This window comes from Engystomops pustulosus, chromosome 8 (assembly GCF_040894005.1).
Source record: "Engystomops pustulosus chromosome 8, aEngPut4.maternal, whole genome shotgun sequence".
Lineage (NCBI taxonomy): Eukaryota > Metazoa > Chordata > Amphibia > Anura > Leptodactylidae > Engystomops > Engystomops pustulosus.
In genome coordinates this window covers 53529496-53542343 of record NC_092418.1, presented here as the reverse complement: position 1 = coordinate 53542343, position 12848 = coordinate 53529496, and the positions used below count along the sequence as shown (strand labels likewise).

General features: G+C 42.3%; 1 protein-coding gene across 6 annotated transcripts in view; it reads left to right on the top strand.

Annotated features, from left to right (window-relative positions):
• MFSD6 (major facilitator superfamily domain containing 6) overlaps nucleotides 1-12848 on the top strand; it is a 212875-nt gene that overhangs the window by 154380 nt on the left and 45647 nt on the right. For 5 of the 6 annotated variants that reach the window (XM_072120950.1, XM_072120945.1, XM_072120946.1 and 2 more), the window contains one exon: nucleotides 51-149. The exons of the other annotated variant lie outside the window; for it this stretch is intronic. In XM_072120950.1, coding sequence (XP_071977051.1) covers nucleotides 51-149 — 99 coding nt within the window. The remainder of the gene's footprint in view (nucleotides 1-50; nucleotides 150-12848) is intronic. 6 annotated transcript variants of the gene reach the window in all.

The following is a 12848-nucleotide window of genomic DNA, read 5'->3' as shown; positions in this document are numbered from 1 at the left end:
TTTGCCTTATAACAGGCAGATGTCTTCAGTGAGCTTTTTTGCTGTTGTAGGTGCTGCAGAAACATTCAGGGGAATCGGTATGGCTTCTTTGGTTATTCTCCTTCTCTTTGCCTTGATCCAGTGGGTAGCAGTTCCTCCGAAAAAAGAAGGTACGTTGAAAACTGTTTTTCTGTTTGTTTTTTCGATTTATTTTTGTCAGGGATCTGTTACATTTTTGTATATGGAGAACATTGTACACACCGAACTTGATTTTTTAAATGATTTTTATTCCAGTGCTTATAAAACGTAGCAAAGCCTACACCGTAGCCTCACCATCTCTCCACATGACATGGCCCTAATGTAAGATTCTACTTGACAAAGGTTGAGATGACCGAAACGTTGTTAAATATTTATGATCTGTGAAAAATTACTCTTGTATTTCATATACTACGGTGAAGGCTTTTGCAATGTGATATAATCACTGGAATAAAAATCATTTAAAAAATCAAGTTCGGTGTGTGCCATGTTCTCCATATAGATTGAACGTGGATTGAGATTCCTACATTGAGCACCACCCCTCTATCAAGTGTGCGGTCACTATTGTTCTACCTGTTACATTTTTGTAACTTCTAAAGTTCTCACTGCTGCAAATCCCAAACTTGCAAAAATTGAAGATGTTGTTTCCTCTAAATCTATTCACTATATATAAGATTGAAAATTAAGATTTAGAGGAAAAGCTAGAGGTTCCGCGTAGGGAGTGGCAAAACCCACAGAGTGGGCCCCCAATCCAGGTATTGCAATATTATCATCATACAGTGATCATATAGTGGTTCTACTTTGCCCTCACAAATCTTAATAATCACAGTACACTACACTGTAGGTAAGATATATACAGAATAGGGTGAGTAGTGCTGAGCCCATATCTACAGCCTAGAAGTAAAAATCATAAACAAGTTAGGTATCGCCGCATACCAAAATGCCTAATCTATCAAAATGTGATAGTGGTTTTTCACGGCATCTAACCCAGTTACAGAAAATAGTCCTAAAAATAGAAGCATTGAAAACTTCATCAAAATTCACAAAAAATTACACCACCCACAGCTCCATACACCGAAGTATAAAAAAGTTATTAGCGCCAGAAGATGGCAAAATAAAAAAAAAAAAATTGTATAGTTTTTAATTATGGTTAATATATTAAAACATTATAAAACCTATAAAATTGTTATCCCCACCAAAGAATGGAGTAGACATGTCATTCGGAGCGCACAGTGAAAGGCGTGAAATCCAAGCCCACGAGAAAACGGCGCAAATGTGGTTTTTTTCACCAATTTCACAGCATTTGGAATTTTTTTTTCTTGCTTCCCAGTACATGGCATGGAATATTATAATGTCACGGGTGCTCCCGCGATCCCTGTCTCGGATCGCCGGCGCATCCGTGCTCCTCTGTGTGCCTCAGCTGCAGCTCGGTCACTTCACTCGCCTCTCCTGGCTCCTGTTCTTCCCCCGACTGCCGTGCGCACGAGTCCCTGCCTCCCTGCACGTGGCTCCTGCCGAAAATTTAAAGGGCCAGCGCACCGCTAATTGGAGCACTGGCTTAACACCTCACCTTTAAGAATCCTGCCTCTTCCTGTGTCCCCTGTCGGATCTTTGTGCCTCACAGCCTAAGAGAAAAATTCCTGGTGATTATTCCTGTGTTCCTGTGTATTCTTGCGTTCCTGTGTGTTACCCAAGTTCCTCCGTGTTGCTGTGTTCCGTGTACCTGTGTTCCCGTTCCCACCTGCCTGGACCTCCCATTGCTGGACCCCGGATTAGGACTTGAGCTTGCATCTCTGCCACCTGCCCTGACCCTGACCCTGGACCTGACTACGAGACTGTCTTCTGCTAAGGTACCTCGACCTCGGCTGGCACCACGGGCTAGTCGCACCTGTGGAACGACCTGGTGGTATCATGCCGCAACAAGTCCAACCCGCTTTGTGGCGGCTCTGGTGAAAACCATGTGCCACTTAGACTCCGCTCCCAGGTGTCGGCTAGTTCCATCTCCCGCGGTGGTCCAGAGGATCCACTGATCCTGACAGTAAGATCCGTCCATGGATCCCGCCGAGGCTCCTCCTCCCAGTCAGCCTGATCTCGCCACCATTGTGATCCACCAGTCCTGGCAGATTGCCGCACAGCGGAATCAGCTAGAGCAAGTCACCGCCATGCTGCACCGGTGTAATAGTATGGCGCGGCGGGAAGTTATTTAAAGATGCACCCCATACTATTAAGGCGCACAATAGGTGTCGGCTCACGTTCGGAGCCATCACCGCACAAAACGTGTGTCAGTTGCACATCGCAGCAACCGCTGCGGAGTGTTCCCCTTATACACTGCGGTCAAATATGAATGCGTCTTGTAAACAGCTTTTGACGTGGATCTGACAACCCCCCCTGCTGGCAGCTCCGGGTTCTCCCAGTACCCCGGTGCTACACAATCTCCGGTAAGTCTTTGAAGATGACTGCATTGAGCTAGCCGAAACATTGCACTGTATTTTCCACTTGTGAATAAACACTGAACACTATGGAGTGCTGCTCTTCTGCCTGCAATTTTTGGACATACTTGGGGGTTTTGAGTCGAACCTCGGGAGCCTGCACCCACATTGGATTACAATCCTATTGATCTCACTGTGCTGCCTTTTTGGTATTAATGCGTCCATAACAATCTGTACAATAAATCGTATTCATTATTGGACCAGCTTGGTAAACATGGTAAAAAAAACAACAAAAAACTTGTCACAAAAGTATTTTTTATCAAATAGCTTTAGAAAAAAAGTTCTAAAAAGTAATCCAAAAATGCAACATTTCCGGGGGTTGTTTCATCTGTTATCCGCTTACAAAAATTTGGAGTAAAAGTTACTTTTTTGGGAAGATTTTCATCCTTTTCCTTTTGGGGGCCTAATTGAATTAACCCTTTCACGACCCGTGACGTAATAGCACGTCACAGGTCGGCCTTGGGTGCATGGAGAGGGCTCGCGCGCTGAACCCTCTCCATAGCCGGTAAGTCTTTGCTGCGATCGGTGCCAGCACGGTGCCGCATGGACGGCGCCATCTTTTCGATGGATCACCGTTCCCCGTGACGTCATCGGGGAGCGGCGATCCGTCGCCATGGTAGCCTCGTCTCTCACAAAACCCGGTGCTACTTCGGGTTAACCCATGCATTACAATGTGCTATCAGCACATTGTAATGTATGAGGAGTAAAATCCCCATATACTGCCATACGGTAGTATGGCAGTATATTATAGGATCGTACAGACAACCTAGGGTTAAAGTACCCTAGGGAGTCTGAAAAATAGTAAAAATAAAAAAAAGATTAAAAAAAAATTATAATAAAAAACCCTAAAATCATCCCCCTTTCCCTAGAACTGATATAAATATACAGTAAAAATCATAAACACATTAGGTATCGCCGCGTCCAAAAATGCCCGATCTATTAAAATATGATAATATTTTTTTTACTGCGTGTAATCCCATAACTGAAAATCGCGCCCAAAGTCGAAAATGTCATTTAAAAAAAATGAAAAATTCTATAAAAAGTGATCGAACAGTCCTAAAATTGATAACATTGTAAATGTCATCAAAATCCGCAAAAAACAATACCACCCACAGCTCTGTATACCAAAGTATAAAAAAGTTATTAGCGCCAGAAGATGGCAAAATCCCCCAAAAAAAAATTTGTACAGGTTTTAATTTTTTAAAATGTATGATAACATTATAAAACCTATATAAATTTGTTATCCCCGTAATCGTACCGACCCAAAGAATAAAGTAGACATGTCTTATGGGGTGCACAGTGAAATCCGTAAGATCCAAGCCCACAAGAAAACGGCACAAATGCGTTTTTTTACCAATTTCACTGCATTTGGAATTTTTTTCCCGCTTCCCAGTATGAGGCATGGAATAATAAATACCATCTCTATGAAGTGTAATTTGTTACGCAGAAAACAAGTTGTCACACAGCTCTGGACATAAAAAATGGAAAAATAAAAAAGTTATGGATTTTTGATCATGGGGAGTGAAAAATGAAAATGAAAAAACAAAAAAGGGCCAGGTCCTGAAGGCAAAATAACACATATTACACATTGCTAAATTCTCCAAGGTGTGTACTTTCCAAAATGCTGTCTCTTGTTAGGGCTTTCCTCTCTTCTCGTACCACTAGGGATCTCTAAATGCATCCTAACACATGAAAACTTTTTCAGCCATATTTATACTTTCCAAGTGCCTCCCATTGCCAAACATTGTAAAATGCATTTTCCTTTTTAACACTTTGTGAAGGTGCAAATTTTTGTGTTCAATGAAAATATTGTAAGATAAAATTACATTTCTGTAATTTTGCTTTCATTTATTCAATTTCTAAAATGGTGTCATTTGTGTAGGTTTTCTGTCATGTCGGCCTTATAAAGTAACTTCTAACTAAATTAACCCTCCAAAAGTAGAGTTTGATGATTTTCGCACCTAAAGTTATTAGCCTCCTAATATCCTAAGAAAAGGAAAGGATGTTTGAAAAATGAGGCCAAGTTAAAGCAGACATATGGACAATGTTAATAGAAAAGAAAAATACTGAGGGCACTACCTGTCTCAGGGTCGGGAATCCACCAGAGATAGTTTGTTTCGAAATCATTCAATGGAACAACATGTGACGTAGTAGTGGTGCTCAGCCATGTAGGCAGGTAGCTAAAATCGCATAATCATAGAAGAGAATTAATGTGGGACTTATATTTCAGTGTTAAAAATGAAGCCACACCACAGCGATCAGGTGTTGGAGCAAGGAGTTTGGTACAGATTCAGCTAGCGACAGCTTTTTCGCACCATGCAGCACTTTCATTAGCTCAAAGTTCTGGCGTGTGCACCTGCAATAAATCAGTGACACCGGTGGTGTAACCAAGGGAACTGAGAGTGTCATTGGGGGTTGGAGCTTACAAAGGTACTTTTCAAAAAACAATATAGTCATAGTACCAAAATATAATTATAATTACTATCTACAAAATCACTTTCCTAAGGGTAGCCAATAGGAAAGCAAATAATGTATTAAATTGCAAAGCTCTGACTGACAGACGAACAAAAGAAATCACATGCGGGATAACATATCCCCGCTGCTCCATAAGAAGGTATCATAAAAAGGCAAGGTTTTTCTATATCATATAAAAGAAAATTATAAATAAGAAGGGCATCAAACATGGAAACTTAAAGAGAATACTGTCACATTGTAAGAAACCATCAGAGGAAGACGCTCATGTCATTTTTATCGTTTAGTCCACCCGGACCCATAGCATTTGTTCTTATGATGGTGGGACACGTTCTAAGCCACAAACTTAAGGACTGAAGCATTCCTCTGATGAACTTTCCTGACATGCTCAATCAATCTTGGGGCTCTTTCTACGGTTTCAACCGACTTAGTGTTCCCTAAATCTTACATACAAACATCTGATAGTTTTCCACAAGGGCACAAGATGACATATACAATAGATTGAGTCTTGCAATTTATGAATTGTTTCACATGTATACTATTGCCACTAAGGCATAAATTATTGGTTTTCATGTAGTTACCGCAAAACTTGCAATTCCCACACCTGTAATTTTCGTGTAACCGAATGTAATGATAGTGGGTTTCTTAACTGTATCTTTTAGTATTGGTTCCTCTTTTAACATATGCCAGTTTCTTTGCATTGCTATTTTCACATCAGCAGTCATTGGATTAAAATAAAATGCAAAGGTGATGCATCAGGTGATATCTTACTTTCTTTTTTAACCTGTGGAAGTTCTGCATGCGTTCTGTTGGATGCCCTAAGGTAAGCCTGTTCTACTATCTGTCGAGGGTAACCTCTCTGATATAGTCTCTCCTTTAATTATTCAGCCTGCAGAACAAAGGACGAATCATCACTATTAATTCTTTTCAATCTTACAAATTGCCATATGGAATAGCTTTTTTTTCATTCTCTGGGTGGTAACTGTCAAATCATAGTAGATTGTTGGTTGCCGAAGTCTTACAGAACATTTGAGTTTCTAATGTATCATTCGTGGCAGAAACTACCACATCTAAGAATTCAATGAAGAACATATCCATGGTGTTGGAATTGAGGTAGTATATGAAGTCAGAAAAGGTGGGCAAATCACCAGCCCACACCATGAATATGTCGTCCACGTGTCGAAGGTAGAGGTGGATATTTTTAAGATACATCTTTTTTGTAGAGAAAACATATTTGTCTTCCAATACAGCTAACAATATATTGGCATATGTACACACCACCGGGACACACCACCATTGCGTTATCATTTGGTTGTTTATACCTATGGTCACCAAATTTGAAGGTATTATTAGACGGTACAAATGACATGGCATCACAAACAAAACCTGTAAGATCCAGGCTTTTACCTGCATTTAACAACACCTTTTTAATGACCTTTACACCCTGTGCACAAGGAATGTGGAAGTATAGGCTCTCTACATCCACAGTAGCAAGAAAGAACTCATTCTGTCAAACAAAGCCTTCGAAGTTCTTCAGAAAATCTGTTGTATCCCTTAAATATGAGGGGATATGTCGAAGAACCGGGCGTAGAATCCAGTCTACGACCTAGAGGTGAATTGAGAATCTTAATCTTTTTTCTCAATGCCCCCAACTAAGAAAGGATCAGAGTAGAGTCTGAATCTTTCCGGTAGGGTCTCTATCTAATTTTTGATAGGTAGAAGAATCATCTGTCTGAGGGCTTCTCGCAAATAGTACTCCAGTGTCTATTGTAAGCCTGTCTTACAACCAGATTTTCATTATCTTTTAACCATTTCAGTGCTTGGAATTCTTGTGTAATATTCCTATTATCTTTTTTTTTTATAGATCAATGCTTTTATCTCTTGTTGAACCCTATTTTGGAGTCCCACCTGGTGTGAGGGGTGGACAAAATGTAGATTTTTATCCTCTACTCTAAAGTAATTTACAGGGGAATTAGAAATATCAGAGGCAGTGTCAGCTTTGAAATTTGCATTCGCATAAGCATTCCCCTTCTTATGCTTTTGGGGCTCATATACCATAAACCCTAACAGTCCTATTTCAATAGGTTTTTCACCCTGTGGCTGGCTCTCTACTGCATCATAATTTTTTAATTATTTGTAATTGGGAAAAAATGTGCAAAATTCAATTTGCGTGTGCCTTTGAAGAGATCAATTTCAAAGTCTTCTTGATAGAACTGTAATACAATCAGCGTTTTAACGCTGAAATAAAATGTTAGTTATCAAGGTATTTTGGTGATATTACTAACTTTCCAAAAAGTAGAACATTTAGAATTTTGAAAACATAGTTTCTTTTAAAACATTTTGCCAAATTTCCGTTTAGTTCATAAATATTTCTTAAATTTCTCAACCAACATGAAGTACAACCTCAAAATTAACTGGATATTTTAAAGCATTCCAGAGTTATGACCACTTAAAGTGACAAATGTCAGATTTCAAAAAAGGCCGTGGCTTAGAGTTTTACAGGTCACTGCTTTCTGGATGTGCATTTTTTAGGCAGTCTAAGTAAATACCTTGCTGTGGTGGTGAGAGACATGGACGGTGTTCTGGAGAGGGTGGGGCCCCTGGCTCAGTCCTGCAGAAGCAGAGCAGTGACCCTGGACCCGTGCACCACAACCAGGATCCAGGATCCATTACCCCAGATGCACCTCAAAAATGTCAGCCCAAGTACTGAAACCTGCATGCTTCTCGTAGCAGAACGGACAGACACGAGAGCAGCGACAGACCCCCTTAGCAGAGACTGTACAGCAGCTGGAGAGTGGACTTCCATCCCTCCGTCATGGTTAATATAATCTGGAATTAGTCAGTTCCTCCCCAGGACATTCTGGTGTGGCTCAAGCGCCATTGTGATCTGGTTACCTTACCAAGAACAAAGACGCTGATGGTATCTAGACTGGTGGTGGAATGTGCTGGTAAAGCTCAGGCAGTATAACAAAGTCACCCTAAATTCTGTTTTCTAGATTAGTTTGTCACTGGCCCTGTTGGCAGGCTGTCAGTATGGCTCAGTAAAATCGTGGAGAAGTTTGAGAGATGTAAAGCCCTAAGGTGTGTGAGATATGTTGTAAGTCTTGACCAGGCTAAAGCCATTTACAGGGTTGAGCACAATTATCTATGGGCTACTTTGTCAATGTATGGTATTCCTGGACAACAATTTATATAGATTGGCAGTGAACTTTGTATAGAGAGGCGAAGAGCTTTCCCCTCATCAATGGTTAGCAAGGAAGCTGCCCCCTGAGTCCAATGCTGTATGTGTTTGCCAGACCTGTTTATGTGATCACTTCAGGGGTGTGATTTTCAGGGGGTGCCAGTCCCCCATTGCTTGTCTTTGAAGGTAGTTGCCTAGGCGGATTATGTGACTCTGGTGATATCTGAACCTCGTGAGGTGGTATCTGCAGCCATCAGAAACTACTCTGAGGCCTCTGGGTCTCTGGTCAACCTTGAGAAGTGTCAAGCCCTCTGGATCCCAGCTATAATTGCCACAATTCACCAAGGGCTCCACCCATATTAAAATCTTTTCTATTTTTAGAAAACCGAGGGTTACTCTACTAAAAACTTACCTGGTCTCTGTCTTCCTGCACATGCCTTTCCTTTTCCAGAATTCTTCTCCGCTAGGCTCTTTAGCTTGTTCTTCCAGAGAGGGTGGACTGGATATGTTAAATTTATGGGTCTTTTTTGACTCCATGTTTCTGAAAGTCAATTTTGGTTGCCAGGAGTCAAATAATGGTCTCCTGTGGGTAACAGGGACTGGATATTGTCTTTTGCAGAGTCTTGTGTGCGAGACTGCAGTCTCAAGAGGGGTTGATAGATTCGTGGCTTCCTCCCCCTGTATCTGGAGTATGGTCTCAGGTGTTTGAAGAAGTGGAGAATAGATAAGACCTTTCTGTAGGAGGTGTCCAAATTGTCTTTGACTCTTTAAGTTAGTTGTTATAAATTTATTTTTGATGTATGATTTTTGGTAAATTCTGATAAGAATGTATTATGTATTTTGTTTGTTTTTACTAAAATAAAAATTGCTCCCTATGTACAAGTATATAACTACTTTAATACGACCACCTATGTACACGAATATTACTGTTATTACTTCTACTATTATTCCTTATAACACTGCCAGTCCCCTGTATTTGGCCAGTCTGCCCCCAGTATACAGCCAGCCTGACCTCCCAGTATACAGCCAGCTTGCTCCCCCACAGTCTACAGCCAGTATACAACCAGCGTGCCCCCATTATACAGCCAGCCAATACCCCAGTATACAGCCAGCCTGTGCCCCACCTCAGTATACAGCCAGCCAGTCCACTTTCCGCCACTCCCCCGCATCTCTGCTTTGATGCAGTCCAGCCGGCACTGACGGATCCGTACGCGCCCGCAAGCGCACAGACTATGACATTGGGCGCTTGCCAACGTTGTAGTCTATGCACATCCGGCGTGCACGGTGCTGTCACTGACTGCCGGAGTGTATCAGCGGAGCTGCGCGGGAGAGTCGCAAAAGTAAGTACATTGTTTATTATTTTCAGACCAGCCCCACCAGTCCCGGACTGGCCTCAGAGCAGTCAGATAGTCTGCCCCTGACTGTGCCCATGTATAGAATAGGATTAGTAGCATTGTGCTGAGCCCATACATACAAGATAGGAGTAATAGTGCTGTGCTTTGCTCATAAACACAGGTTAGAAGGAGTAGTATTGAACTGTGACTAAATATACAGAATAGGAGTAGTAGAACTGTGCTGTTCTAGTAGTAGTACTGTGCTGTGCCCCCCCCCCACTCTATACATACAAAGTATATAAAAGTATAAAACTAGAAGCTCATATACAAATATTCCCCTTCATGTACATGTATAAAACTATAAAGCTCATGTATAGATATTCCCCTTCACAATCCCCCCTAAATACTAAATTTTTCCTCTAATGTACCTTTGAGGTTGTCCATGAGTGGGCATAGGTCGGGGTGGGGTTTCTTCACAAACTTCGGGAAAGGCCTGCCCTTTCAGCAAGACCTCACCTCCCGCTTGCACTATGCTAGCTTACACTCATGGAGCCCTCCCATCTTTCCCTAAATTAGTTCTCCCCTGTATGGGGGTTCAGGCGATCGTGATTCGACTAGGGGCATATCAGTTAATTTTTCTTCTTCCGTTCCCATCAGGGCCTCCATTTCCTGGGCCATCAAAATATTGGACTTACTTTCGGCAATACGCCTGATCAAAGACTTGTAAACCGGGATGCAACAACAAAGAAGGAAAAGGCAAAGGATAAACATTCCCAGCAGAACTACACCTATTTGTTGGAAAAACTTTTTCCATCCTCCAGTCCAGTTTAGTAGCCAATCAGCCCAGGAGGTATCTACTCCTGAATTCCTCTTCATCTCTAAGGCCAAATCTTTGAGGCTGTTCAGTGCTAACGTGATTTTGCCATCAGCACCTCTATTCTGGGGGATATAAGTGCAACACTCTTCTCCTATCATCCCACAGACTCCTCCTCTTTCAGCTAGAATCATGTCAAGGGTCATTCTATTTTGGAGGGTCATTCGAGTATTAGGGCCTAGTTCTTCGACTATACCTGTAAAGGCCTCAATGCTGTACTTTACAAATCTCTGTTCGTTATAATAGATGTAATTGATCCAATCCACATTTTTGTTGATCTGAATTTGAGGAATGATAGAGGCAAATCCTGCAGCAATTTGGTCTTGGGCTTTGTATCTATTAGGGACCCCCCTTGGGACTCCTATAGAATCAATATACACTTCAGGGTCTTCCTTATATCCTTTAAGGGACTCAATGGCTCTTTTTGGCCTTTCATCTTTTATTTTGGGGTCCCAAGGTAATATTTTGAAGGGGAGAACGAGTTTAACTAGAGTACATTGTCCTCTCCAGGAGGAGGGCAACTTACTTCTCAATCTACCATTACCACATAACCAGTAGCAGTCCATTAGAATACCGGTGTGATTGGTCAATAGGTCACGGTCTACAGTAGAGTTTTCTACACAAAATCCATCTGCAAATATCCCCAAAGAGATCCCTGATCGGTCATTATTGTTGAAACAAGTATAATTGGCCGGAAGTACATATATTTTATTTTGGGTTTTCTGGTGACAAGCGGCTGATATTGAGGACACTTAGCATCTGCCCCCCCCCCCTTTTAGTAGAGTCATAAGGCACTTCACTAATGAATCATTCTGTGGTATAGGGAAAGGGGTAGTACTCAAGTGAGGATTGGCAGCAGCAAAGGCTACACATCCTACTGTCATGTTACTGGCTCTTACAGAGTACCTGACCCATTCCAGCCATAAGTTTTTCCTGGGGGCAGTTCCTGTTTCAATGGAAAAGACTTGCTCCCAGCTGAGGCCCGGTATAAGGATAACTTCCCCTACTGCTCGCTGGAGGGATCCTTCAGCTGCCGTTGTGGGATGTGCCTTTGGCTTAGCTACGGGATGTTCCCTCACATCACGTAGATATATGTGGCCTACTTCTGGGTTCAAACTACCTACATGACAACCTAGGACATATTTTCCCAGGTCTCCTACTTGTGGGTTTTTCAGATTCAAATACAGAGGCAAGCAGTTGGCTTGGCGGTTACAGCCAGAGAATTTTAATTGACCAGTGCTTAGGGTCAGTCGGGTGAGTAAAGACTTCCCCTGTTTATCCTTCCTGTTTCTTGCCTCCTGGGGGGCGTACCCCCAGTTCTTCCCCGTGTTCCATCCCACATCGGACCAATAGCGACAATTCTCATTTCCGGGGCGAGTGACACATAAATAGTACTGACCCTTTACATAGGCGGCAAACCAATAATTATTGGTAGTTCCCCTACTCTTACAATCTACAACATCACAATAATCAAAGCTATAAGTTTGAAATGAAGAGGTTGTGTTAACCCAGAAAATAATTGATCCCCTGACACTGAGACATAGAACAAGGATAGTTATGCAACCAGAAAGGATATGTTTCCTCATGGTGAGGCCGGGTCTCTTCTGCAGTGGGAGGCGTGTGTCCAGGTGGTTTTCCCCTCAAGTTTAACCGCAGTGGGGGTGACAAGAATCACAGTGTATGGACCGTCAAACCTCTGGTCTAGACAGTTCTTCCGGATATGTTTCTTTACATACACCTTGTCACCCGGTTGGAAGTCGTGGACCGTGTCACCTGTGGATTCAGGAATAGAAGCAGAGACTGCAGAATGTGTGTTAGACAGTTCTTTAGACAGACGGACAACAAACTTAACAACTTTATCCATCCCCTCAGCTAACTGCTGCTCCCTAACTTCTGACAACTTAGGGGGTGACCCAAACAGAATCTCATAGGGAGTGAGACCGTGTTTGGCTTGAGGGGTATGTCTGACATGGTACAGGGCAATGGGCAAGAGTTCTGGCCATTCCTTAGGGTTTTCTTGTGTCATCTTGAGCAGTTTGTTCTTCAAAGTCCCATTCATCCTTTCAACTTTTCCTGAGCTTTGAGGATGGTATGGCGTGTGGAGTCCGATGTTAGCTCCTAGCATCTGCCATAGTTCAGTGTAGATTTGTCCGGTGAAGGCTGGTCCTTGGTCACTTTCTATTACCTGAGGTACTCCAAATCTACAGGCAATTTCAGTAATCAGTTTCTTGGCTGTGAGCTTGGCAGTCATGTTGACAACTGGGTAGGCTTCTGGCCATCCTGAGAACATGTCCACAGCTACTAAGGCATATTCATATCTTCCTGACTTGGGAAGCTGAATATGGTCAACTTGGATCCTTTGGAAAGGGTAGTCTGACTTAGCCAGGTGCTGGTAGGGCACTTTGTTTGTGGGAGCTGGGTTGCAGGTAGCACAAATGGAACAGGCCTTGATGTAGGCATTCACAGTTGTAGATAATCCTGGA